The sequence below is a fragment of the Diadema antillarum genome, unplaced genomic scaffold, assembly GCF_040938485.1.
Source record: "Diadema antillarum isolate AM-2024a unplaced genomic scaffold, OU_Dant_1.0 scf00000011, whole genome shotgun sequence".
In the NCBI taxonomy this organism is placed as follows: domain Eukaryota; kingdom Metazoa; phylum Echinodermata; class Echinoidea; order Diadematoida; family Diadematidae; genus Diadema; species Diadema antillarum.
This window is the reverse complement of record NW_027270900.1, coordinates 1172888-1200767: the sequence shown is the minus strand read 5'-3', so window position 1 is coordinate 1200767 and position 27880 is coordinate 1172888. Positions and strand designations below refer to the sequence as shown.

At 38.8% G+C, this 27880-nt stretch overlaps 1 protein-coding gene across 1 annotated transcript; it reads left to right on the top strand.

The window, feature by feature from the left end:
• Window positions 1-491: 491 nt before the first annotated feature.
• On the top strand, window positions 492-27531 carry LOC139720663 (leukotriene A-4 hydrolase-like). Its single transcript, XM_071632021.1, has 17 exons — window positions 492-679; window positions 2875-3017; window positions 3605-3725; window positions 5387-5455; window positions 5849-6006; window positions 6402-6474; window positions 7102-7242; window positions 9442-9465; window positions 10112-10294; window positions 13924-14071; window positions 17991-18091; window positions 19018-19094; window positions 20616-20670; window positions 23224-23319; window positions 24280-24362; window positions 25148-25252; window positions 27150-27531. Exons 1-17 carry the CDS (start codon window positions 521-523, stop codon window positions 27268-27270), a joined length of 1857 nt encoding a protein of 618 aa, XP_071488122.1. The 5' UTR covers window positions 492-520; the 3' UTR covers window positions 27271-27531.
• Window positions 27532-27880: the final 349 nt, after the last annotated feature.

The following is a 27880-nucleotide window of genomic DNA, read 5'->3' as shown; positions in this document are numbered from 1 at the left end:
CCCAATTGGTTTGAGAGCAGTATAACTCCGTATTAAATTCTGGACAATCGAGATCGATAGGGAGAGAAAGAGAGAGAGAAAAAAAATCCGTACCGGTAATCTATTTCGCCATGTAATCAACTTGGATCACATGACATATCCTCAATGATTATATTAGGGGGGTCAAGGTTCGATCAGGGAATATTGGTCCTCCTTGTCCTTGGTTGGATGATCACCAGCTGCTTTAATTGCAGTTCGATCTCAGTAAAATTATTTGGGCGTCACAATGTCATGAATGTGGAGTTTCGACTTTGATAAATATTCATGAGGGCAAGCGACCGCCTCTTCGCTCAGGCTACCGGCTCTCTGCACCCACCGCTCTCACGTGCTACCTCTGCACCCGGCACCACTCGTGCTTCCCCGCGATCGCCGCCGCGCTGCGCGGCTGCTTGACCATCACCATCCCTTATGATACCCACCGCCCACCCAGTGCGTGCGCTAATTCTACACTCTGCTGAAAGGGAAATGTGAATTCGTCAGAATGGCTGACAAACGAAGCGACCCAAATTCACTGTCCGATCCATCAAAGGTTACCACAAAACATCTATCAATTGAATGGAATGTGGATTTTAAGCGGAAGGTACTCACTGGATCTGTGAAACTGTCGCTGGATGTTCTCCAGGACGGTGTTTCCAGTGTGGTAAGTGTGTCAGAATTTAAGCAGTGCATATTTATGCACGTATGGGACTGAGCAATGTACAGCTTACAGGACAAAACAAAAAGGAAGTAATCTGCAATAAAACTTTGAAACTGATTCTAATCTCAATGAATGCGGTAAAAAGGAGGTTATTCAGGATTTGGCAATCCAAGGATGTAGGGGCCGCACACAGTTTTGACCTCAAAATGACTCAAGTCATATTGAGGTCAAAACTAAGCTAAACTGTGTGTGGCCTCTCTTATTGCAGGATGGGTGGGTCAATGCAACTTTGGCCATATGGATGAAATTATTGCATTCAACATCGCTGAGCGCATGCACAAATTATGAATGGCGGTTCAGGACTTTGAGATTTGCTTGCTAAATTACTGATCATATGAGTACATGCGTATTTCTGTCTGGGAGAGGCACACATTCTGCTGAAATTAGCTAGCAAATCCAATGAATCGCTACCAAAAGTAGGCCTGATCAGGGTATGCATGCTGGCTTTTGTAATGTCTATCGGAATGGACCCTGTACCTTGTACCTTGTAGTAGTTATCCCCAAAGACCTGTTGCTAGTAGCTCGACTTGTGATTAAATTTGATTCACGAAAGTTGCGTTTGATATTTGCATACAAAATCAAATGTCCTTTCAGCAATGGACAAGTGTTCAAATACAAAGTTGCTCACGATTTGGGGGACTTGCATTTGAATTTTTGAGTTCACGAAAGTAGGCTAAAGAGCGTAATAGATGCCAGCTTACTGTTAGAGTGGCTGGCTAATTTCAGAATTTCAGTAACGGTAAGTTTGTGTGAGTTCTGTAGGCATTACACAATATTTGTGGCAAATGTTACTAATACTCATTGCTGACTTTGGTTTGCAATGACATCTCTCAGAATTTGAAAAATGTCATGATACATTTCTGTAAGTGTAACCTAAAATGTTATTAAGTGCCATTTTCAGGTCAAATGGTGCATGGTCCCTAAACCCCTGGATTGCCCAGGATTTTATGTTGAATTTTGCCATGATGATTTGTCATCAAATCAAGTAAGGACATAAAACAAAATATGGACTTTGCTTCAGGTACTGATGGCTCACAAAATAGTGGTGGATCCTTTATTTTCTGATTGAGTTTGTATTTTGATTCATTTTGTTATTGTTATGAAATTGTAATTCTAAAGGCAATAGTTCTGTTTTGCTGTCTGAGGTCTCAGAAATTTCTCATGACTTCATTCATTCCAGACAGTTCACATGATATTCCTAAGTTAGCTACCGTACTGCTAAAGGGATGCTGGCTTTAGCATAAAGCTTCCTCCAACCCCAAATGGCAAAAGTACTAAATGAAGAACATTCTCTCGAACTATCCAATTTTGCAGAATGGATGATGTTTTTATCCAGCAGTTAAGCTGCATTGCAGGGCTGCCAGCTTTCTCACAATTAGTGTGAGACTCATACAATTCACCAAATTTTAACTGTCTCACTCTGACAAAAGAATTCTCACACTGAACCCCAAAAACAGAAATCAAAAAAAGAAAGAAAGAAAAAAAGAAAGATATGTCCCCTGAATCCCTGATAATCCAAGCATTCAACATGCCCAAGCCCAAACCTTTGAGACTTTTCTACAGGCACACTCTATGCATGTGTTGAAATCTTTACTGAAGTATGCACCAGAGTGCACCATCTAACTGTCAAAGCTCCCTCCAGTGGAAAGGGGGAGGGGGAGGGAGGTACTCTCCTTCCACACCATCCTCACCTCTCCCCCCCCCCCCCCCCCCCCCCCCCCCCCCCCAACCACCACCACCACGGTTGCTTCAATCCCTCGGGTTTGGTTCACTCCCTCACAATGTCTCAACCCAAACTCTCACTCAAGGTTGGCAGCCCTGCTGTATTGTGCATCTATGTGACTATTATGTACTACATGTATTACATTATATTTTTTAAGAGTGAAATGTGAGATACATATTTAGTAGTAAAATGTTCTTACATGTATATGAATGAGAGGAAAAGTCCATGACTGAAAATTGTAGGCGAATATTGCTGAAGCTGGAGAAATGTTGGATATTGTTTTGGACTAGAGTCTAGAGATGCTACCATGTAGGTAAGAATTGGGAGACCGTTTTGATCAAGTAGTGGCTGCAAATGCTGCAGTTCTGCTTCATTTACAATTCCATAATTAAATGAACCCACAACTATCTTACAGGTTTTAGATACAAGTGAAGAGCTGACAGTGTCAGAGGTTATCAATGATTCGTCAGGAGAGAAATTGACCTTTGAACTTAAGGAACCCATCGGTGCACTTGGCTCACCTCTGTCTATCAACTTACCATCATCTGCGCAAGCCAAGTAAGTACAGTAATCTGTGTGTGTAAAGAATGGTGCCCAGCTGGCATGTCACTAAGCACTCTGTAGGTCTAGTTCTTATGTGAGAAACAAATTTTGCTCTATTAATTGTTGCTGTTATTAAGTCATTCTTGAACCTATCACTTGTTTCTTTCCTCGTGAAAAATTATCTGGACTGGATCTGGATAGTTTCGTCAGCAAAATATCCTCTGCAGACACATCCATGCTAACTTCATGATGTGAGAAGTGCATTGCGTGTGGAACAACATAGCTGTATTGTTTTGACTTTAACGAAATATTTCCCAGAGGAATTGTTTACATAATTTGATGAGGGAAGATTGTTCCAGTCCCTTACAGTGGCTATGAAGAATGGATCTTGAAATTAAAACCTACATTGAAAGTAGTTTGATAGCGACTGACTTCTGAGGAATCTTTTATGCATTTGTGTCTAGAAATCTTAAAGTAAGTCTTGTGCCTTCAAATAAAACAAAATAAGTTGTCATCTCCAATTTTGCTCAACATATTTTTTTTCTTCAATCATTTCACTGCACTTGGAGATAACTAAGTGTCAACTTGATTTTACTTTCCAGGGGATCCCAAGTGTGTATCAAAGTCATCTATGAGACATCTTCCTCAGCGTCTGCTCTAGGATGGCTTGAACCCAGTCAGACTTCAGGCAAACAACATCCATACCTCTACAGCCAGTGTCAGGTTTGGTGCCTCCCTATCCAGTCTTTCTATTCATTTACCCTGTTGTATGATGCAGTTTGTCTAGAGCACATTTGTTATCATTTTAGCTTCACAGGTTTTGTGTTAATCAAATTTCACCTGTCTTGAGCAGTTTTCTCTGTCACTGTGCTACCCCAATAGTATAATGACTGCAGCAGGAAAGACTGAATGATGTTAAATTAGAATTCACTTTATCCACCCTTACCATTACTATCTCTGCGAGGGAGGGTATGTTCTTGTCAGGGTTTGTTTGTTTGTTTGGTGTTTTTTTTTTCATGATAACCCAAAAAGTTATTTATGGATTTGTATCAAACTTACAGGAAAGGTCAATAATGACACAAGGAAGAGGTAATTACATTTTGGTAGTGATCCTGGAATTTTTATGAAGTTTTGAAGGATTTCTTTAAATCTTTTGGTAAATAGGGTCAGTGAACTTTGGAGTTCAAGCTGCGCGTATTTGAGGTTTGCCTACGCACACTAAAGCGCATGCCATGTTCGAGGTGTCGCATTGCAGGAAGCTGATTATGAGGAGGTAAAAACAAGGCTTCTTTATCATTGGGAAAGTGGGCGATTTTCACCATGCATTTATGGGTAGAAATGAGCTGCTTGCGGGAGGTCTGCATTTTCCAAATGCTTTTCTAGTTTCAATATTGCTTTGCCTGCGCCGCCATAGATATTGATCGATTTAGAACTGATAGGAAAACCAAGGTCTATTGACTTTTCACACCTTTTCTCACACAAACCTAAATGGTTTCAATGTGATATAGGAGATTATTTATGCTCACGACATGGAAGTCAAACTGTCAAAGCTAGTGAGTTTCAGTCAGGACATTCTGGAGAAAAGAAATAGCACCTGCCTTGAAAATCTCGAAGAGACAATACTTTCTACTTTCCTGTGGTAGTGTTTGCCTCCAGGTCAATGAGATGGCCTTGGACAGAAAGAAACTATATTCGATTAAAATGGGAATTCAAGTCAGAAATAGACCAAAGCATTGACTTTGTTGTCATTATTTAAAATGATGAATTTGAATCCTTTATCACAAGCAACATGAAAACCCATTAAATGTATGATAGGTATGTTTACTGCTACTCCAACCACAGTTTTAGCTAAAATCGTACTAAAATAATGCTAGTACAATTTTACCCCAGGTGTGAATGTATAGTACTGGTAGGTAAATTTGCTGCTACTCCAACCACAGTTTTAGCTAAAATCTTACTAAAATAATGCTAGGACAATTTTTCCCCAGGTGTATTATGCTGGAACATGGCTTGACATTGGTAGTGGCCTGGTGGCCCGATGGCATGATGGCCCGGGCCACTAAAGATTGATGTCTGGGTGCCAAATTTATCTTTTTGTAGCCCGATCAGGCAACTAAGATTCAAAATAGATTGCTACCTTTACTCTTATTTCTGACTACTACATATCTTTTTCGGGCCATTCACATTTCAGATTAAAAGATTTTTGTGGCCCAAAACAGGCCACCGGACAAAATAGATAGTGTTGAGCCCTACTTGAAGTAATGCTGTAATCTGTGTAGAGCGTGGAATATGCTTACCACAACATAGAGTGGACAACATTGATTTTGTCAGATGATTGGTGTGCCTGAGTTAGCAACAGGTATTCTTTTCTCCCATTCCTACAGGCCATCCACGCTCGAAGTATTCTTCCATGCCAAGACAGTCCATCCGTCAAGGCAACCTATGATGCTAAGGTAATCAATCAAACAAATCAGACGACTGTTCCTTAACCACGCTGGGTCTTCTTGGTCAACTCAAATATTTTCACTGACCTTAATAACTTTGTAGAGGTCATCTGCATGATTGAAAACATGGGAGGTAATGAATTTGAACAATTTGAACAATTTTGATTCATGAAATGTAATTGTAAGTGCAGAGAGTCAGTGTAAAGCAATCTTTACTGCCTGTGTAATAAGACATGAAAAGAGCAATCTATACCATTGATTTAGCTACTAAATAATGATAGAAATAATTATAAGATTTTGCTAGCATATTGCTAGCATTCCTACGCATAGACGAATCTAGTTGGGTTTACGCTGCAAGTGTCTCTCACATGATTCTCATTTGTATGATGTGTTTATATGAAGGTGACAGTTCCCCGTGACCTGGTGTGTCTGATGAGTGCCTGTGGGGAAGGGGATGAGCCTTGCCCATCAGACAGTGCCTGCAAGATCTTTTCCTTCAAGCAGATGGTCCCCATGCCAAGCTATCTGATAGCTATTGTTGTTGGAGCACTGGAAAGCAGGTGAACTTCTTTGACGATATATATTCTTTCTTTTTTTACTCTAGTGATATAGCTTCCTAAACAATCTAGTATGCGGAGTGTCTTAATATTGGTCAGGATATTATGTCTGATTGTGCTCAAGATATGGGCTGATGGTCTTGATGGAAATACTGTGCTGTCAATTTTGTAGATCAACCTTATACATGTATAGTCACCCTATTTTCTGGTCATTCAGTGTTCTGTTGAATCAGAGTGTTATAGATTTGCTAACTTTGTATTCATATGTCTCCATTGAGAGACAGCCAATGTTGTTCATGTATCCTAGGACTCACAACAGATCAAGTGATATGTTTCTGCTGTTTTGTGAGAATCATGTCAATTTTGATGCTTGTTAACTTGTCCTTGTTGCACTCTAGAAAAATTGGTCCGCGTTCAAAAGTATGGTCTGAGAAGGAACTCATTGAGAAGTCTGCATACGAGTTTGCAGAGGTAAGCTACAGGTTGTGTTTTTTTTATATATTGTCTTTCTCCTTTCTCTTTTGAGTTCATTTTGAATACTCTATATTGCTCCAGAAAGCAAAGTATTGTCAATTGTAGGTTTTGTCAGGTATCTATGAGAGGTTACTTCAATTGTGAGACAAAAATTTATTACTTTTTCATGAGTCTCGAGGTTAACTCTTTTGTTACCAGAAATTTCCTATGGTGAGTCAAGAAAGTGTTTATAACACACATGTTCCATTATCAAGAGATGGCACATGTCCAGCAGTGATAACAAACTTTCATATATGCATAGTATGTGCACTTTCAGTTTCATAATCTGGGAGTATTATTTTAGTTTTTCATGAACTTAGTTCAACTTGGATATATTCACCATATTGGATTCTAGGTGTGGATTGAGTTAAGGCCATTTGTTCTGAAATCTGATTTAATAAAGTAACAGTACAAGGCATATTTGACCTGAACATAGAATGTGATTTTCATGACAGTTAGATGCGCATGCCATTGCATACCGTTGCTGTAACATCACACACATATTAGAATAAATAGTGATATCTTTATTTATTTACAACCTTAATCATGTGGAATGCATGAACTATGTTACATCTTCCTCTACAGACTGAAGAGATGTTGTCCACTGCAGAAGACCTGATGGGGCCCTATGTGTGGGGACAGTACGACCTGCTAATCCTACCCCAGTCATTCCCATATGGAGGAATGGAGAACCCCTGCCTCACTTTTGTCACGCCCACTCTGCTGGTGAGGAAAATATTACTTTGTCCATCTATTCTTCTTTTGACTGAACTATATCCGTTGAAAAGTTTGGGTTTGCTTGTCATGTGCATTGGCAAGGATCATGTAACATGTTCTGTGCTGTGTTTATCAGTGTAACTTCTTCACACAGAATTCCTGACACTTGCCTGGTCAATGAATTGTGATGATGAAACGATGGTGCCTGTTGCTTAAAACTTTTTTACAGGAGAAAACTAACACTATCTTTGACACATTTTCCCCCCTCTGTTAAAGTCAGTGGCAGAATCATACTTACCTGAGGTCTCAGGTTGAAAGTTGTATGCAACAGATCCCTGGTACTTTTTATTGTGTAACAAACAGTATCCTTCCTATGAGACCTTGGCATTGTGCAGCTGCATGGCTTTGTTTATTACCTCCGCCAAGGGAGGAGGTTTTATGTTTTCATTACTATTGGTTTGTGTGTTTGTGTATTAGTTTGTCCGTGTGCAAAACAACTCAAAAAGTAGTTAACGGATTGGGATGAAACTTGCAGGAAAGGTTGAAAATGACACAAGTAACAAACGATTAACTTTTGTCAGTGATCCGAGAATTTTGGGGGAATTTATGAAGGATTTTTGATAGTTTGGCAGGTAGGGTCAATGAACTTGGGAGTTCAGGCTGCACGTACTTGAGGTTTGCATGCACGCACTAAAGTGCGTGCTTTAGTTTCTGCTAGGGCGAGGCGCGTTGTCCAGCTGAGGGTTTATGACGTAACAAAGGCTTCTATATTGGGAAATTGGGCGGCTTTCAGCACACAATGCTAGTAGTACGTTTGGGTGGATATCACTGATCTCTGTGGAAGAACAAGATCAGTGGTGGGAATGCGCTGCATCCCTGGCGGAGGTCAGAGTGCTTCTCTAGTCTTAAGTTGCAGCCAAGTTCATGGGGAGAATCATCCCAAAGCTGATATGTTTTTTGCTCCACAAGGTTTCGCAAAAGTGAATTTGCACCTGAATAATAGATGATTATACCCCCGCCAAACGAAGTTTGAAGGGGGTATATAGGAATCAGCGGACGGTCGGGCGGTCGGTCCGTTGCAAATCTTGCGTCGCGAACTACTTCCTCAGTTTTCAACCGATTCCCATAAAACTTGGCACAGATGTGTGCCTTGTGTTGTAGATGTGCAAGACGTATTTTTTGACAGTACCCAAAAGTACGTTGCCATGGTAACGGCATATTATGGGCAAAAATGGGTACAAATCTTGCGTCGCGAACTCCTCCCACAGTTTTTGATCAATTTTTATGAAATTAGGTACAGATGTTCATCTGAATATGTTAATGTGCAAGACACATATTTCCGCAGTGGCAAAAAGTGCGTTGCCATGGTAACAGCATGTTATTGGTAAAATATAGGGCAAAATGCTTCATGGCAAAACTGCTTCATCAGTGTTCTTCCAATTCTCAAGGAATTCATATTGAATGTTTGTCTTAGGATATAGGTCAGTATGACACATTTCTTGACAGTGACAAAAAGTATGTTGCCATGGTAACAGCTCACATATTATGAGCCAAAATGATGGAAAATTTTGTGTTGCAAACTACTTCCTCAGTTTTTGCCCAATTTCCATGAAACTTGGTACAGATGTGTGCCTTTGGTTGTAGATGTGCAAGACGCATTTTTCGACAGTACCCGAAAGTACGTTGCCATGGTAACGGCATATTAATGGCAGAAGATCAAGGAAAGATCTTGCGGATTTAACTACTTCCTCAGTTTTTTGACCAAAGCTTATGAAATGTTGTTTTGACCAAAGCTTATGAAATGTTGTTTGGCGGGGGTATAACCAGTCGCTGTAGCGACATTTCTAGTTTCAATGAACATAATTTGACACTTGTCTCATGAAAACCTAACCAGTGTGATGATATCCACATAAATTCATAACAATTGAAAATCAATCACTGTTAATGGATCAAAGCCATGACTTTTCACTTGCATATTTTCTTTTGTTATGTCATTCATTTCTTTGTTTTTCTTTCTGCGTTCTTATGATACAAATTATGATAAATGAAATAAGTGCAAGCAGAGTAAATAACAGAAACAATAAATTAAAATCAGTCAATTTTGAGCAGCAAAGGTCTATGCTGCTCTTTGCTAAACTGATTTTCAGCAAGTGCAGGTATGTCATGCGATGTTGTTGTTCATTTTTTTCCTCACTTTCTTTCCTACAGGCAGGAGACAGATCACTGGCAAATGTGAGTATTCTGCCCATTGCTTAGTTTTGAAAAATTATGATCAATAAAGTTGGATTTTCTTTATACTTGGCCTCATCAATTATACACTTTGAAAACGAAAAATTTATATCTTTTATGACTGATTATAGACTGCTTGTGAGTAGATGGAAGTTTGGTTGCATTACCCTGTAGGCTTTCGCTCTGTATTATCAAGCATTGAACATGACTGTAAGCCTGGTGTCTGATTTCACTGAATAACTGGCTGTCTACTGAACAAACTTGAAATTCATCAAAGGCCCTGGGCTTATGCTATTGTGTGTCACCTGAAACAATGAAGATTTTATTATTCTCTCCTGATGAGAAGTCGGCCTTCTATGAATTTCGCTGGCACTGAATTACCTGAAAATAAAGCTCTCTCATAAATATGATACATAGCTATGTAACATCTAAGTCCATAATCATACATTTTGGCAGGATAGCACTTCTGCTATTAAATGGATCTATCAAAAAGTTCCAGTATAGCTTTTTATGTGTGCATTCCAATGTCTTGCAGTGTTGCTTTAGAATCCTCTTTGTGTTACATACACAGCCAATACTGCAGTGTTTGAAGAAGCAATGTGAAAATGTTACAAGGACTGGTATCCTATTTCGATTGCTATTTGCGCAGGTTGTGGCACACGAGATTGCCCACAGCTGGACGGGAAACCTGGTCACCAACTGCAGCTGGGAGCACTTCTGGCTCAACGAGGGCTTCACCGTCTTCGTGGAGAGGAAGATTTTGGGCCGGATGCAGGGGGAGAAGGCGAGACACTTTGCCTTCATCGGTGGCACCAAGGAACTCCTCAATGCAGTGAGTTTCCGTCCAACTCTTAACAAGTTGAGAATGTTGAGGGCGCTATTGATCTGCCCATTGAGAATGACAGGGGTGTGTTGTCACTGGTCTAAATTTGTAGTGTTAATGCCCTTATCAATTTCATGGGAAAGATTGAGAATGCCTTTATCACTCCCTGTATAGGATTAAAAAAAAGAGGAATATTATTTGTCTTTGTTCATCGTAATCATGACATAGACCTGTTTACTGTGTCATTAGTAAAGAGGAAACATGTTAATCAATGGCTGATCATAGACTTTTATTATTGATAAGGCTGGTTATGGTCTAGGCAATTTTCCTGATGATATTTGTCAGTAACGAAAAACTTGAACCGATGAACCTTAAAGGCAGAACTATCTGACTACCCCGGGCTGTACATGAATTAAAACAAGAAAAAAAAAAATATGTAGACCTTGTATCTGCAGCCCCATCTCTCTGGAACGCTCTTCCACTGAGGATCCGATCAGCAGAGACCATTGAAACATTTAAAAAGCTTTTGAAATCACATATGTTCGCATCTTGTTTCGATTGAATTTTCAATGAATTGTTCATTGGTGTGTATATCTCTACCTATCTCTTTCTTCTTTTTCAACCTTCTTATGTACAATTATGACTATGATGTATGCTATTCTTTTCATAATTACGTCCCTCTGCGCCTCAGAATAGGATACTAGATCGAAGGCGCATTGCAAATGCTGTACTTATTATTATCATTCATTCTGCTTTACCAAAATTTTCATGCAATCATGTACATAGTGATTCTATCAATGATCAGTTCTGCTTAACTACATCACTGATGCACCACTTTTAATATGTCATTGATATTATCATATTTGTTACTTCAATTTACTGTTTGAATCACAATTGATGAGGTGCTCTACAAGTGCAGGTGTTGGTTTAATTGTGGAAAGACTATCTCATTAAGCACTGTTGCCTCAAGTCTAGTGGAACAATGTGTTACTTTGTGAGAAGTCTGTTCAAAGTGCCATGAGATTTCAAATTGTTTGGTTTCCCATCAGTCCCATATCTAGTTTTCTCTTCAATGATCACCAAACTGCAAGTGTGTATAAAGATATAGATATCGAGTATAAAAATCAAGGACCATGGTATGTGTAATATGTTTTACATTGGGAAGCCCAATTAGAGCTGCACCAAGGAATATCCCACAGTGTCATCATGCATGCAGGTTTTGCTTTTGAAACCCCAATAATCCATAACATACGGTATATGATGTATTGAATTGCTATTCAAGCAAGCATTTCATTCTTTAAATTCATAAGTTATACCCCGGTCACACAGCACTCCACGTCTGAATCACGTACAAAAAGTTATGACAATCTGGTGGACGTGGTCGTAAGTAGTAATTTTTTGGTCAATTTTGGTTTGGCCGTGCTTTGTACGGGTATGGCCGTTGGCGGCTGTCCACTGCTGAAGCACTGCCTAAGCACGGCTAACCACATCCAGCCACGTGTATGTACCACAAAAATCAATTTGTCAGTGATAAGCCGCTTAACACACGCTATTTCCAGTGATACCAACGCGTAACACGCGTCAGATGACAGTGCACTGCCCGCTAAATTTTCGCGTCTTACTGCGTCTCCCCAAGTTTTAATCACGGCCGGAACACGGATTATCACGTGTGTTTCACGTGTATCGCATGTCTTTACCACATGTGTCACCCGTGGTTGTCCACGGAGTAAAATTTTGAGCTGTTCAAAACTTTTTACCGCGTCCGACGCCATTCAGATTTTTCCCCGCGTCCTGCAATGTCTATAAATCGACCGTAGCTCGTCTTAACCCTAAAAAGGCCGGGGGCCCCCCCCCTCGACGTTCCGCGCGATGTATCGCTATCGCGAAAAGCTATCGCCGCGACGTTTCATGACTTTTTTCTTTCGAGTCTCCCGCATTTTTTGACACCAAATTTGCGATGCCCGGGCGCGCGGTTCCAAAGTTGCGCATAAATATGTACGTGCATGTCAGACCAAAAACGTGAATTCATGTACAATTTCAATGCAAATTGTGCTTACAGGCAAATTTCATAAAAGCATCATTATTTTGGTGTTTTATTGATTAAAATCAAGTAATAACATATATTCTTGTTCGGAACAATGTCGCTGATAAATTTCATTGAAAAAACAATGAAAAACATAAAGTCGAACAAACAAAGAAATACATAAGAAATTCAAAAAACAATAAAATACTTAAGAAATTTTTTCTGATGGCACAATTTTTTTCTCTTACATTTGCTAAGGACACTAAAAAGAATATTTACACAAAAAATATGCCTGTTTTAAGCTTTATTTAGTGATTTACACCAAATTGTCTGATTTCATGCATCATTATGCATAAATTAGCATAATTGCATAAATTAGCATAAATGACAATTAACTTCATGGTACTTTAGATTACGTCATAGGCAATGTGTGGGCCAATTTTCGTTGCGGTGGACGGCTGAGATCTGGAGGGGGGGGGGGCCTGGGAGGCCCCCCCCCCCTTTTCTCTTACATTTGCTAACGACACTAAAAAGAATATTTACACAAAAAATGTGCCTGTTTTAAAGGGTGTGTACAGTTCTGGTCGGGGTGAGGATTTAGCTTTTAACATTTTGTGAGATATTCAGAAACCACTCTATGAGATGTCAAAGAGCATGCAGTTCTAAGGGGTATCAAAAGTTTATTTGATGAAAATCGGTTTTGAAATGGCTGAGATCTCCAAAAACAAGGTGAAACAAAGAGATCCTAATAAAGGTGGGGCATGTCGCCTTTTATTATTATCACTTTTGGGGATATCTCAGCCATTTGAAAACCAATTTTCATCAAATAAACGTTGAATCCTTCTTAAAATCACATGCTCTTTCATATTTCATAAGAGGTTTCTCATTATCTCACTGAGGAATGTTCAAAACATGAATCCCACCTCAACCAGTACTGTACAGTCCCTTTAAGCTTTATTTAGTGATTTACACCAAATTGTCTGATTTCATGCATCATTATGCATAAATTAGCATAATTTAGTATAAATGACAATTTAAAAAAAAATTAACTTCATGGTACTTTAGATTACGTCATAGGCAATGTGTGGGCCAATTTTCGTTGCGGTCGACGGCAGAGATCTGGAGGGGGGCCCCCCCCCCCGGCCCTATCATCTACCTAAATAGCCCGGCCTAGTTAGGGTTAAACTCGACATCAATGCGAACAACATCGTCTGCTTCACGGGAGACCTCTTTTAGATGGGTTTTGGCCGTGATTAAGCCGTAAAGCGCTGTGTGACCGGGGCTTTAGCATAACATTCGCTACTTGCTTTATCTGTACATTAGGTGATGGATTATGGCTTTGAGCACAAGTTCACCCAGCTCATTCCGCCCCTAGAGGGCGGCATTGATCCAGATGACGCTTACTGTAGGGTTCCCTATGAAAAGGGCTCCTGCTTTCTTTTCTACCTGGAATCACTCATAGGCGTCAAGGGTAAGAAGCTGAAATGGCCGATGTGCATGTTGAATAGCCTGCACACTAACCAGCAGCACTGTCATCTTGGTGATAAGCCATTTCATCATAACTACAATCCAATTCTGTCTTGTTATCATTTTACTTACTGTACTTGTATATCAGGTGATGAAGTATGGCTTTGAGCACAAGTTCACCCAGCTCATTCCACCCCTAGAGGGCGGTATTGATCCAGATGACGCGTTCAGTAGCATTCCCTATGAAAAGGGCTCCTGCTTCCTTTTCTACCTCGAATCACTCATAGGCGTCCAGGGTAAGAAGCTAAAATGGCCGATGTGCATTCAGCCTGCCACACTAACCAGCAGCACTGCCATCCTGGTGATAAGCCATTTCATCATAACTACAATCCAGTTCTGTCTTACCATCATTTTGGTCTCTTGAAGATAACCAAACATTGGTCTTCCATCAATTGTCTCTTTTTTGACTTTGCTCATCCCCCCTGTGGTCACGCTCCATTACTAACAGATTTGTAGATGTCCTCTAGTCTTAACCCAAGCTGCTCGTAGCAGTGTAAAGGTGGATATTTTCGCATGACTAATTTTTCGCGCTTGGCTGGGTAAGAAGAGTTTTGCCTGTTTTTAATTCCGCGGAATCCAGACATCATGCACAGGAACATGTGGCAAGCAAAAATGTTTGTGTGCTTTTATTTTTGCGCTAGTTTCTGTTTGCGTGAAATGCGCAAAAATGTCCACTTTTACAGTGCTCGGTACTTTGACCATTCCACATCGACAATCACAATTTTCCAACTTCATTTCTGCAAGACCCCAATCACAGATCCAATCAAGTCGTATCAACAAAGAATAGTGTTTAGTTTAATGACAAGTGTATTGATACCGGTAAACTGTGCCGATACTGCTGAATTAATGGGTGTGTAGAAATGGATGGCACAAAGTCATGTGACCACCAGGGTTTGTGAAAATGTGTCAGAATTGTGATTTTCATGTTGAAATGGCTTATCACTTTGACTGCAGCAGTTGATATTCTTCTCATTGAGATACTAATGCTTTCCTTGATTTGGTGTTTCATATGCTAATTTGTGTTGTCGTTGCATGTTTATACTTCTGTTGCCTTGATAGATGGAGAAATTCGCAGACAGCCCTCAATTCACTCAATTGATTGTGCCACTAGAGGGCGGTATAGACCCCGATGACGCACTTTCCACAATAGCGTATGAGAAAGGTTCCAGTTTCTTGTTCTATCTGGAGAGTTTGGTCGGATTGGCTGGTGGGTTTTCATTCTTATAGAGGTTCAAACAGCTAAAGGAAGTTGACAGAAAATATTGCATTTTCACATGTCCTTTCTGAACGATGTTTACATGGTTCTAGGATTTTGATTTTTAAAGATTTTCAAGTCATTTTAAGGATACATGTTGAGAATATTCTGTGAATTCTTGTCACCATTTCATGCCAATCTTTATCACATCATTCAAATTATGAGTGGAAAATTATAAATTGATCAATTAAAAGATTGGTAGATATTTATTTCAAAAATGTAAGCCAATAACCCTTAAGCCACAAACTAACTCACTAAATTTGTCTTTGATCAGCATGGTAAGTTTTGTGAAGTGGCAATGCTAGTATCAGTGAGCTTGGCAGATTTTGCTGCAGGAGAATACCGTACTTGAGGACAGTGTTTGCTTTCCTTTGCCCATGTAACATTGTTCCTTGTGTTTGTGTTTCTTGAAAACCTTGAAAACCTGTGCTATTAGACATTAAAGGGACTGTACAGTACTGGTTGAGATGGGGATTCAGGTTTATGACATTAAAAAGTGAGATAAGGAGAAACCTCTTATGAGATATTAAAGAGCGTGTAATCTTAAAAAGGATTCAATGTTTATTTGATGAAAATTGGTTTTCAAATGGCTGAGATATCCAAAAAGGTGATAATAATAAAAGGCGACAGGCCATGCCTTTTGCTAGGATCTCTTTGTTTCACCTTAATTTTGGATATCTCAGCCATTTCAAAACCGATTTTCATCAAATAAACTTTTGATACCCCTTAGAATTGCATGCTCTTTGACGTCTCATAGAGTAGTTTCTGAATATCTCGCAAAACATTAAAAGCTATATCCTCACCTCAACCAGAACTGTACACACCCTTTAAATGATTGATTCGTGTTAAGGACTAAATCTCAAAGAGAAAATCATATAACAATATTTTTATTATGATACGGCTGTTGATTCTATGTTGACATTGGTATGATTGTAAATGTCATATCACTTTCGTGACTATGCTGAAATTTTTGCTTATCAGCTGTGCATGCTCCTCTAAATTGAAATACAGCGTATTTGTGTAGATAGATGCCTCTTCAATGATTTAAAACATGTCCTCAGCAAATGTATATGCAATTATTAATTACTAAATCAATTTACATGGCGTTATATAATAAGAACCTGATGTTAAGCACCTGGTATGCTGAAAGGCCCCAAGCTGTCATATGCCAATATATTTTGATGGTTCAGGTTGTAATATAGAATAAAGAAATTTCATTATTGCTATAGGGCATGCAATTAATTCAATGTAATCATATTTGTTTAGTATACAGAATACAATTTCTTCCAAACCCAACAAAAATTTGTCATGTCATAATTCAGGTTGGTAAACTGTAAATTTGTTACATAGACAAGCTATGTTAGGAATGACATTTGATAGGAATTATGTTAACTTAGGGAAATCTTGTAAGTAGCGTGAGCTCCTTTCCCAGTATATTAGCACGTTGCAAATCCTGTTGGAAATCTGCACTCTAACATTGTTGATCTGCATCTATATTCTTATGTGGTTTTTGGTACGCTGGCAACATTAACCCAAATGCAAAGTAATTGATATTTGCCATTGCAAGATTAGAAAATGTGGATACAGTCAATATCCAACAATGATATATTAATTGCTTTGGTATATTCATATCTAATTTAGGGATTGGGAAATGTACAGATTCATTGTCTTCATTGTAATTGTTTGGTAAATGTCCATGTTTTAATCTCTCAATATCTTACTCTTTCCAATTCCATGAATTAATCAGTGTGAAGAATGATTATAAATGTGGAAAAGCAAGATACAAATGACCAAACTGTCAGACATTATTGTAGATTTAAGACAAAAACATGTGGAAGAGAATGAAGTCTGCCTTACTGTACCTGACATGCCAAATTCTCTCCAATTAAAATTTATTCAAGTCTGTAGAAGGTGATAAAGGGCCAGAGAAGAAAATTATAAACCCCAACATCAAGAGGTTCAAAAGCTGTTGCCCAAAAACAAAAACAAACTAATGAACCCAAAACAAAACCCCCAGATGGTGATATATGGTTTTCTTTCCAGACATTTTCACTTTATTAAACAGTAAACAAGGTTTGCAATATCATGATGAACTTAACACGATTTTGTCCTGTAATGTTCAAGTGCAAATAAACTGTGCTCAATCATCCTTCCACAATTACCCCTTCCAATTGAACCAGAAGAGATCACTCAAAAGAATACATTTTGGAAATAGCCCCATTTTTTCTGACCAGTATTGTCTATTTTATGATGAGATCAGTAATTATGATACATCTTATTAAAGGACAAATCCACCTTCATATACATAAGGATTGAGAGAATGCAGCAATATTAGTAGAACACATCAGTGAAAGTTTGAGGAAAATTGGACAATCCATTCAAAAGTTACGAAGATTTTAAGTATCTGCGCAGTCACTGCTGGAAGAGAAGACTACTACAGTGTATGATGTCACATGCGTACAACTGTATAGGGAAAATAAAAAGAGAATTTCACAAAACTTTACTTTTTGAATAAAGTGCACATTTCTTCGACTTGCTATATATATATGGTATATATATGGTATATATTCCCCCTGCCTTCTGAAAGAGAGAAGTCTAGTGTTCTTTTATTATGCTAGAAAAATGGAAATATGTTGAATTTTCTTTATTCTTTCCTTATATCATTGTACTCATGTGACATCACGAGCTATACTAGTCTTTTCATCCAGCCGTGACTGAGCAGAAACTTCAAAAATTCGTAACTTCTTAATGGATTGTCCAATTTTCCTCAAACTCTGACTGATGTGTTCTACTAATATTGCTGCATTCACTCAATCCACATGTCTATGAGGGTGAACATAGGGTCTTGATTTGGTGGCATCATCTAACCATATTATGTATTGTAATCATTCATTTTGCAGAGTTTGAAGCATTCCTGAAATCCTACATTGAAAAATTCAAGTACAAGACTCTGCCTACCCAGGACTGGAAGGACTACCTCTTAGAATACTTCCAGGAACAGGTATTCTTGTGCAAGTCTTGTTGCAAGACTACCTCTCAGCTCTTTGCTTTTGCAGTTTGAAAAATGTAAAGCTGTATTCGAAGAGAATTGACAATGTTTCTGGCGTACATATTCACTTTGAATGGAAAATGCCATAAGATTAAGCAACATTAACAATAGCTTTTGCAATATTTGTAGACGACTAATGTAAGTATGTGCATGTTACTGTAAAAGTGGCTTCTTTCGCGTACAGAAACTTTCACGGTTTCCATCGGTGCCGACTTTTTCGCGTGTGTTTAAATTCGCGGTCGGTAATGATAGCGTTGGAACAAGCGACGAGTTCAAAACATTTTCGCGTGATGTTAAATGAAGCGCGAAAATAAAACCACCACGAAAGAAACCACTTTTACAGTAGGTACCGAAAAATAATGACAAGCTCTGCTAGATGATTTATTACTCATATTTCATCTTTATCATGATCTATATCACCCACAACATTTTTTCTACCTAATTATCATTACTTGGTTTAGAAATGTTAAGTGATGATAATTTAGAATTATTAAGGGGACGAGAAATGATGAGCTGTGTATCACATAAATTATGTACTTTTATGTTATCATTTCCTTGTTTCCATACCAAGTAATGGAATACATACTCGTAGTAGACAAACACATATGTGTATTGTCTATTTTGCGCTTTATGGGCTGCATCTGTCTTGGGTCAGGACAAATGAAATGATATGTCATCATTAGTTTGCACTTATTTTTTTTTTTTGTGGGGGATTCTTTTTATTGTTTGCTGAGATGAAGATAGATTTTTATCATAAATGTGTATATTGGTGTCATGCTGGTTTGAAGTGGGATAAATTGCATTCAGCTTGTATGACTTGTGTATGTGCCAATTTTGGTTGCAGCAGTTATTTGTTTTGTCCCTTGTCCCTATACTAGGCTACTGCTGGTGTGTTTGACTGTGTAGAGTGGGACAAATGGTTCTTTGCTCCTGGAATGCCACCTGTCACACCAAAGTAAGTACCGGAACTCTGAAATCTTCTCTTTTTCTGTTCTTCATCTTTTATTCTTTTTGTCCTCATCCTCCTTGTTTGAGATCATTATATTCTTTGTTCTTTGCTGTTTTTTGAAAGATTTACAGAACAAAGAATGGTGAAACTTAAAGGCAGTAATGTGTCATGAGCATTTCTTCTTACACCTACTCTTTAGCTGCTGCTTGTGCGTGCGTGTGCTTGCTGTCAAAGATTAAAGCATATCTCTTCTCATATGCAGGCAGTTAATGAATAGAAAGAGACTTGGTGATCTATTATACAAATATCGACTGCTGCAGAGGGAGATGGTAAAACTATTTGCACCGAGGTGATGTCTCAACAGTGCTATGTCCCGAGACGAAGTCGAGGGACATGGCACTGTTGAGACATCACCGAGGTCAAATAGTTTTACCATGGCCCGAAAGAAAGCAGTCGATATTTGTTTTATATCCCTCTCGAGCATTTTACTAGAGTAATGACGGTTCCCTTTTGGAAAAGTGTGCAGGTTTCGTGAACGATAAATCTAACGTTAGGCTGTAGCAGTGCAGCAGCAGTGCGTGCAGCGCGTAGCGAACGACACCGCTGCGCTGTTGTTGATTCCTACACACGAGCTACACTACAGCGTGCAAAACTCCGAAAGATCGAGGAGGTCCAGGACTACGTTAGAAGTAGGCCTAAAGCGGCTTCGTTACCCAGATCATCTTCAAAATCGGTTTTAGTTTATTCCTAATTCGTACCTGATATGGTGTCCTCCTGCGATCATTCTTCCGTTACTGGAAGCAGTCACTTTGTCAATTGAGCTGAATGCATTGATCACGTATCACACGTCCACACGTTACACACCGACCGGTACCCACGCCATCGCACCACACAGATTTCTGTAATGCTGTCGCACATCACATGTCACACCGCGCGCTCTCTTAGCGCTAGCTAGCTAGCTACAAGCCACAGGACTGTCGCTCAAAAGTATCGCTACTACGCGCACTGCGTACATTCTTAAGTGAGAAATGTAGATATCGATCACACGATCACGATGGGTGCAAATCGTGGATTCCCAAAAGTACTATATCACGCTGGCTAGTAACCAATTGCACCGCATCCAGCTGCTCGTAGCTAGCTAGTAAAACTACACCATGTTCGTGCTCTGTACAATCCTATGGCAAGAAGCTTTACATGAGGGATATAATATGATCTATCGTATGTAAGATCATATTTTTCCAAATAACAATTTAGTTGTCCTCATCAAACAGCTCTTTCTTAGGAGACTCTGACCCTCTTTATACAGTGAACTCCCGTTATAATGAAGTCCTCAGGACCGGCATTTTTCTTTCGTTATATCGAAATTTCATTGTAACCGAACAAATAAACAATAAAAATACACAGAGTGGATAATGGCTGTGGTCTGAATTTTTATTTTGTTATAACCGTGTTCATTATACTGGGAATGCATTGTGTCTCACACATCTTCATGTTTCGTGTTTGTTTGTTTGGTTTTTTTTTTACTAGGTATGACACAACCTTGAGTGACATGTGCACCGAGTTGTGCAAGAGATGGGCTGAGGTAAGGAGGCAGTGAAATGAACACATTAGACGGGGCTCGGATTAGATGTGTGAAAAATTGCAGTATCAAAAGTGGCTTTGGTTGATTTTACTAAATGCTGTGAAATCAATGCTGGTATCATAACTCTAGAAAGATGACAAGTTTCCAATTTCCAAATGTTCGGAGATACAGCTGGCCAACCAGTGTTTGATGCAAGCCCCTCTAAGCTACTGTAAACATAAATATTTTCATGCGATGAATTTTTCGCACTGGGGGGTTCAAAAACATATTCGCTGGTTCTTGAATTTGCACTGTACAATTGTTACCTGACTCAAAATGTGGTGATAAAATTGTGAAGATATTTTTGCACTTTTTATGCCTCCGCCACGAAGTGGTGCCGGAGGCATTATGTTTTCGGGTTGTCCGTCCGTCCGTCCGTCCGTACGTCGTAGCGTCCGTCCGTCCGTCCGTCCGCTTTCGTTTACGCGATAACTTGAGTAATATTTACTGGAATTTTACCAAACTTGGTCCAAGTATGAAGTATGATGGGGCAATTATTTGATTAGATATTGGGTGAAATCAGCTAAAGGTCAAATGTCAAAGGTCAAGGTCAAATCATGAAATTGTATCCGTTTAAGCGATAACTCAAGACTGGATGGAGCAAATTTTACCAAACTTGGTCCAAGTATGAAGTATGATAGGGCAATTATTTGATAAGATTTTGGGTGAAATCAGCTAAAGGTCAAAGGTCAAGGTCAAATCATGAAATTGTATCCGTTTACGCGATAACTCAAGACTGGATAGAGCAAATTTCACCAATCTTTGTTGGAGGATGATGTGTGATGGGGCAATTACTTGATTAGTTTTTCAGTGAAATCGGACAGAGGTCAAAGGTCAAATATCAAGGTCAAATCCTAAAATTTATCTGTTTACGTGATAACTCAAAACTGGGTGAAGCAGCTTTCACCAAACTTGGTCCAAGTATGATGTATGATGGGACAATTAGTTGAGTAGACTTTCGTGACATTGGCAAGAGGTCAAAGGTCAAAAGGTCAAGGTCAAATGCTACAAGTGTTGCAATTTCCCCCATTTCTATGCAATGCCCAAAGATATTTTCTTGAAACTTGGTGTGGACATGCACTACTGCGTAAAGATTCTCCAGAGAGAGTTTCATGTCATAAGGTCAAAGGTCAAAAGGTCAAAGGTTAGGTGAAAATGTTGCAATATCACTTTTCTCGCAAATGGTTCAATGTATCTTTGTGGAACTTGGTACATACGCATGTACTGACTGGCAGGGATTATCTAGGGAATTTAGGGGTCATGGGTCAATAGTCAGGGGTCAAAGGTCAAGGTCAACTCCTCAAAATTTTACTATTTCCCTCATATACTAGTATATGCAATGCTTGCATTATTAGTTTCAAAACTTAATACATGCATTACCTAATGGAGATTCTCTGGGAAATTTCCAGCTAGAAGGTCAAAGGTCAAAGGTTAAGGGTCAAAGGCCAGGTTTCAATACCCCTCCTCCGAAAAAAAAAAAAATCTATTTTGTACTGTCATTACACTCTTTCTTCATACTTTGGAAATTACTCAATGCATAAACTTATAAAAAGGTCTATCAGAATTCAAATAAAAATTCTCAATTCCCCAAATATGTGTACCTGCACTCTTAGAAAATTATACCACACCCAGTTCAAGACATTTCTGACAAACTTGTCATTTCAATATTTTGCCAGTTATGTGAAACTGTCATGGATCACACATTGTGAAGACATTGTACTTTACGCCTATTGGGAGAATCATGCATTATTGCGGAGGCATCAGTCGCCATAGCGACATTTCTAGTTTGAATTTGCACTAACCAGAGGTAGTGCAAAATATGCAAAGATTAAGATGTGCCAAAAAATTCTGCATTTACGGTAATGCACAGTGTGTCTTGTTAAAGTTATGTTGACATGCTATCTGCTAATTGTTACAAATAAAGTGTAAGATGTTTGCTTTTATATCCATGTTGCATTTTTCTTTTGAAACCATGTTTATTATCCTTGTTTTGCCACACACTGCTGCACTGTATGGGGCTGTGTGCTTAGAAGAACAGTCTATTTTAGTTGTAAAATCTACAAACAGATTCAGCTCAAGACTATTTTTAACAGAAATCGTGTGGTGAAAAAGTAGGAATGCAAATAATGTATTCCCTTGATAATTGTTGAGCAATGTGCTTTTTCTTTATCCTGTGATTTGTAGTTATTTTTTCTGGGGGTAGAGGCAAGTGTTGTAATTGTTGTATCTTCATTTATTATTTCTATGCCTATATGTATGGTGTGTGATTATTCACTCCTGTCACATCATGAATAGGGTGTATGTGTTTTTTTTTTTCTCTCTTTTTTGGGGGGATGGGGGTACACTAAGGTTGTGCATTGTACCTGTAGAGTATGAATCTGATGCAGATTTTCTTGACTGCAAAAGGTCATCTGAGCTGTCTTTTAGAAGTCTCAGATAACTATCAACACAATGTTGTATATACGTGTATATGATGACATGTCCCCTTTATTGAATATCTGCATTGCTTCCCAGGCATCTGAAGGTGATTTTGGACAATTCTCATCTGATGACCTAACATCGATGTCATCCTCCCAGGTTCAGGAATTTCTTGCTCAGCTTCTCCATGAGGTTAGTCTGGGGAAAAGTGTACCTTTGAAAACAGAAGTATATAATATACAAATATTCAGTGTCTATTAAAGTTATGGTTACTAAGTTGCAAGTTTAACCGTTCTATTTAAAGACACAAGTTTATAAAGTGGAGTTGAATGGGACGGTTAAACTTGCACCGAATGTAATATTCGAATCGTCGCATGAGTGATAAAACATTGAATATTTGTATAGTAAAACACACAATATAGGCCTTGTCTAGACCCAAATAGATCTAACATTAAGCCTATCTAGAGGGATGACTAACAGTAAAGCCCAGAACTTGTTCTGGCCCTAAGTTTTAAACAGGTGTGTATATGCATTAATGCTTTACGATACACAAGTTCAGTGTGTCCTAGGATTTATTCCATGGCTGACTCGCTTGATTTACTGTTCAATAGATGTCTACTGCACTGCCATTAAGAGTGAGCGTGGGACAGTAGCTGATTCTTCTGAATGTCATGTGACCCTCATTCATCCAATCAGATGGCAAGGATCTATACATGTGTAGTGTTGTATAAAATGAATGAATCTAAAGATTGTATTATGTTTACCTCATCTAAAGGACAACAAAATACAGTAAGCATTTATGCTATTCATACTAGTGCTGTCCTTTCAAAGTAAGAGGAGCAAAGACAGGAGCCTCTTATTGGATAAATGTTAACATGTGTGCAAAAGAATTAAAATGTACAACGCAGTGACAGAAACAATGAGCATTAACTCCTTGTGTTTGTATGTGTGCATACATGTACCTGTTTTAAGTAGTCGGGTAGTGGATTTGGAAATTTTGAACTTTTTTACTGTGTAGCTTTTCAGTTGGAAAAACGTTGATTGGCATTGCTGCTTCTTTCCACATGTGTGAACTGTACTGTAATTAACTGTTATCATGCAATTTATGACATTTCTCTTTATCCTCCCCCCCCCCCCCCCCCCCCCCAACAGAAACCACTGACTGCCAAACATATTCATGCAATGCAGGCAGTGTATAACCTGGACCAGAACCTCAACTCTGAAATCAGATTTAGGTAAGAGAAAAGTATCCCGAATATTCCCTGCTGTCATTTCAACTGCTACCATGTGTAAAAAAAAATGTTATATGTGGTAGTCTAGCCATGTGTCCTCAGTGCTAAATTCATTGCACCAAAGTACATTGACAGCATAGAAATTTGCAAATTATCAGTCAATCTATGTTCAAATAGTTACTTTACTGTAGAATCTAGGAATCTTATATGTAATTAATTTTTGCTCTGTAAATTGTCATGATGATAAAAACTCTAGGTCAGTGCAAACCATTTGAATACAGGATTTTACTAAAGGTTGCGGTATAGCTATTTTTTTATTTAAAAAAAGATAGAAACTTTGAAGGTAATACTTGTGGTGTGTGAAACATTCTAAGACTTTGCAAAGCAAAGTCACCATCTTTTCATGGTAGAAAGTGCCCTGTAAAAACTCCAATTGACAATGTTATTGTTATCATAATTAGTGTTGTTGTTGGTATTATTAAATTTCATTCTCAAATGTGGTGAATTGATGACTAATTCAGTTAGTGTGGCAGATGCGAAGTTATTCATTTGTAATCACAATTAGCATTCAGGTCACAAGTTTCACATCACTGATAGTGGGAGATGCCCTGGACATATTGTAAAAAGACTATTTTAAGTTTGTATGTTTGTGTTAAAATGCAAGTCTTGCCTGCCGTCTTGTCCCAAATTTAGCTTGTGCTATTCTGTTACCTGTAGGTGTAATGCTCAGTACTTTAAAAATGCTGGAAAGTGACAGTGATGTGCACATCAAAATGATTTGGTTCTAGATGGCTGAGACTGAAGCTTCGGGCTGGTGATGAGTCTGGCATTGAGGGCGCCCTTCAAATGGCTGCGGAGACTGGTCGAATGAAGTTCACTCGTGTCCTTTACAGGTGAGAATATATCTTGATGTAGTAACCATTTTCAAAAGTTCAAGCTATTCAACATACTTTTGAAGGTAGTTTTCTGTGCCAAACCTTCTAAATTCCATGTGTTTTCTTGTAAGGTCGTAAAAGTGGCAAAGCAGCAGAATTTGGGGAGAAAAGCCAACAAGCAAATCCTGATTGAAACAGGGTACTGTTGTTTCATATTAGATGTATCTACAGTGAGCTGTTGTTTTTTTATGCCTCCGCAACGAAGTGGCCGGAGGCATTATGTTTTCGGGTCGTCCGTCCGTCCGTCCGTCCGTCCGTCCGTCCGTCCGTCCGTCCGTCCGTCCGTCCGTCCGTACGTCCGTACGTCCGTCCGTCCCGTTTTGTTTTTGTCGATATCTCAAGAACCGTGTGGTGGTTTTACATCAAACTTGGTATGAGGGTATATCCTTGGGGGATAATACTTTGTGTGGTTTTTAGGGTCACAGGGTCAAAGGTCAAAGGTCACAGGTTTATTTTGTGAATTTTTTTTTTTTGAAATTTCATGTTTTTCTCCATATCTCGCAAATGGTTCAAGGTATCTTCATGGAACTTAGTATATATGCTTGTACCGATGGGCAGTGATTATCTAGGGAAGTTGGGGGTCATGGGTCAAAGGTCAGGGGGTCAAAGGTCAAGGTCAACTCCTCAAAATATCACTACTTTCCTTAAAATGCAATATGCCTGAAGGTTTTTTTTTTTTAAACTTGATGTATGGCATGTATTACCCAATATATATTTTTGGGGAAGTTTCTTGCCAAAAGGTCAAAGGTCAAAAGGTAAAAGATCAAGTGAAAGTGCTAAAACTTTTTCCTCCATATCTCGAAAGTAACTCAAGGTATCATCATGAAACTTACATATTTATGCATGTTCAACCTAACAGTGATTCTCTTTGGAAGTGTGAGGTCAAAGGTCAAAGGCCAGGTTTAGATAATGCTATTTTCCCATTTGATACTGAAATTATACTTTATCTCAATACCTTGAAAATTACTCAATGCATAAACTTATAAAAGGGTCAAAAGTCAAGTAAAAATCATCAGTTCCCCAAATACCTGCACTCTGACATTTTAATCATTCATCCAATTGAACCTAGTTCTAGGAAAGTGAACATTCAGCACATTTGTGTCAAACCTGTCATTTTAATATTTTGCCAATTGTGTGAAACTGTCATCACACTTTGTCAAGACATTGTACTATAGACCTATTAGGAGAACCATGCATTATGGCGGAGGCATATCAGTAGCCGTAGCGATATATCTAGTTTTTTAATGACATACGTGCTTACAAGTATTTTACAGCAATAGGATGCTGCTTGCTCAGAGCAACAAAAAACTAATTTCTGGGTAAGTGCAAGAAATGGCTATTTGTTGTTAAAAGTGTGTAGCCCTTTCCATTTTGCCGATTGGATGTGAGAAACATTGTTAGCACACATGAGCCAAAGGCTCAAGCGAGCTTTTGCATTCATTCATCGTCCATTCATTGTTCATTTATTTTTCATTGTCCGACATGCGTCGTCTGTTGTCTATCATTCTGTTAAAACATTATCATAGTTATCAGAGTGAATTCCCTGGAGTGTGTTTGAGGGTTCCATGTCATTTGCTCCTGTGCCAATTGCTCCCATGAAATACATGTATCTGCATGCTAAGCCAAACATGAATTCAACCCACAAACATAAGCCTATCCCTAATACTGATCGTCACATTACACAAAATCTACAATCCTATCGAGAACCTAAGCCTTACTCTAACTTCTTGGAGAAAATAAGACCGGAGCAATTGTGGCAGGAACAAATGTTGTGTCACCGTGTTTGCGATGTTGAAAAATGCAGCCAAGTTCAGAACTTGTTATTAAACAAGGTCAAATGATCTCTACCTTGCAGGGACTTGTACGCCATTCCCGATGCACGGCAGAGAGCCATTGACACATTCCTGGAAAACAGGGGCACCATGCACCCCATCACAGCCAAGACAGTGGCCAGAGACCTACACCTTGAGGGTTAACAGACCAGGCAGCTTGATCACTCCATGTGGCTCCACACGCATATCTCCTTTTAGTTACATAGTCTTCATTTTTGGCTTCAATTTTCATTTATATGACTATTGATCAAATTGACAAGCAAAATCAATGATAACTGATTTTTTTTTTTTCATGATGAGAGGTGATGTTGCAATAGGATGTTAGTGCATCAGCTTTATGGATAACATTTGAGGAGATTACTAACTTTTTGCTTTCATTTTTCACTTCTGTACATGGCAATAGTAGTGAGGATTCGCAGTGATATGTAGTCACATGTTTTCATCTGTGCGTCAAGTATTTTACCTTCACTTAGCTCATTTTATGATCAATTTTTCTTGCGTGAAGTGTTCATAGAACGCAGAGACCGTTCTGAAACACTTTTCATAAGACATTTAAAAAGAAATGTTTCTCGCACTACATTTGATGCCTCGTTGTATGTTAGTACTGTAGACGTGATCACGAATATTGGATCAGGAATATCAGACACATCTCTAAACTGATAGGTAGACAGTACAGTTACACAATGAAAAGCATTTTTGAATGTGATTTTACGCTTTATTTTCCTTGCCAGTATAAGCCATTTGAAAAAGCTTA

Excerpts from the sequence above, each read along its gene's own strand:
- LOC139720663 (XM_071632021.1), top strand. The coding sequence starts at position 521 with ATGGCTGACAAACGAAGCGACCCAAATTCACTGTCCGATCCATCAAAG. Across the intron at positions 9,466-10,111 it reads GAGACAGATCACTGGCAAAT|GTTGTGGCACACGAGATTGC; the intron begins GTGAGTATTCTG and ends CTATTTGCGCAG. Across the intron at positions 10,295-13,923 it reads CCAAGGAACTCCTCAATGCA|GTGATGAAGTATGGCTTTGA; the intron begins GTGAGTTTCCGT and ends CTTGTATATCAG.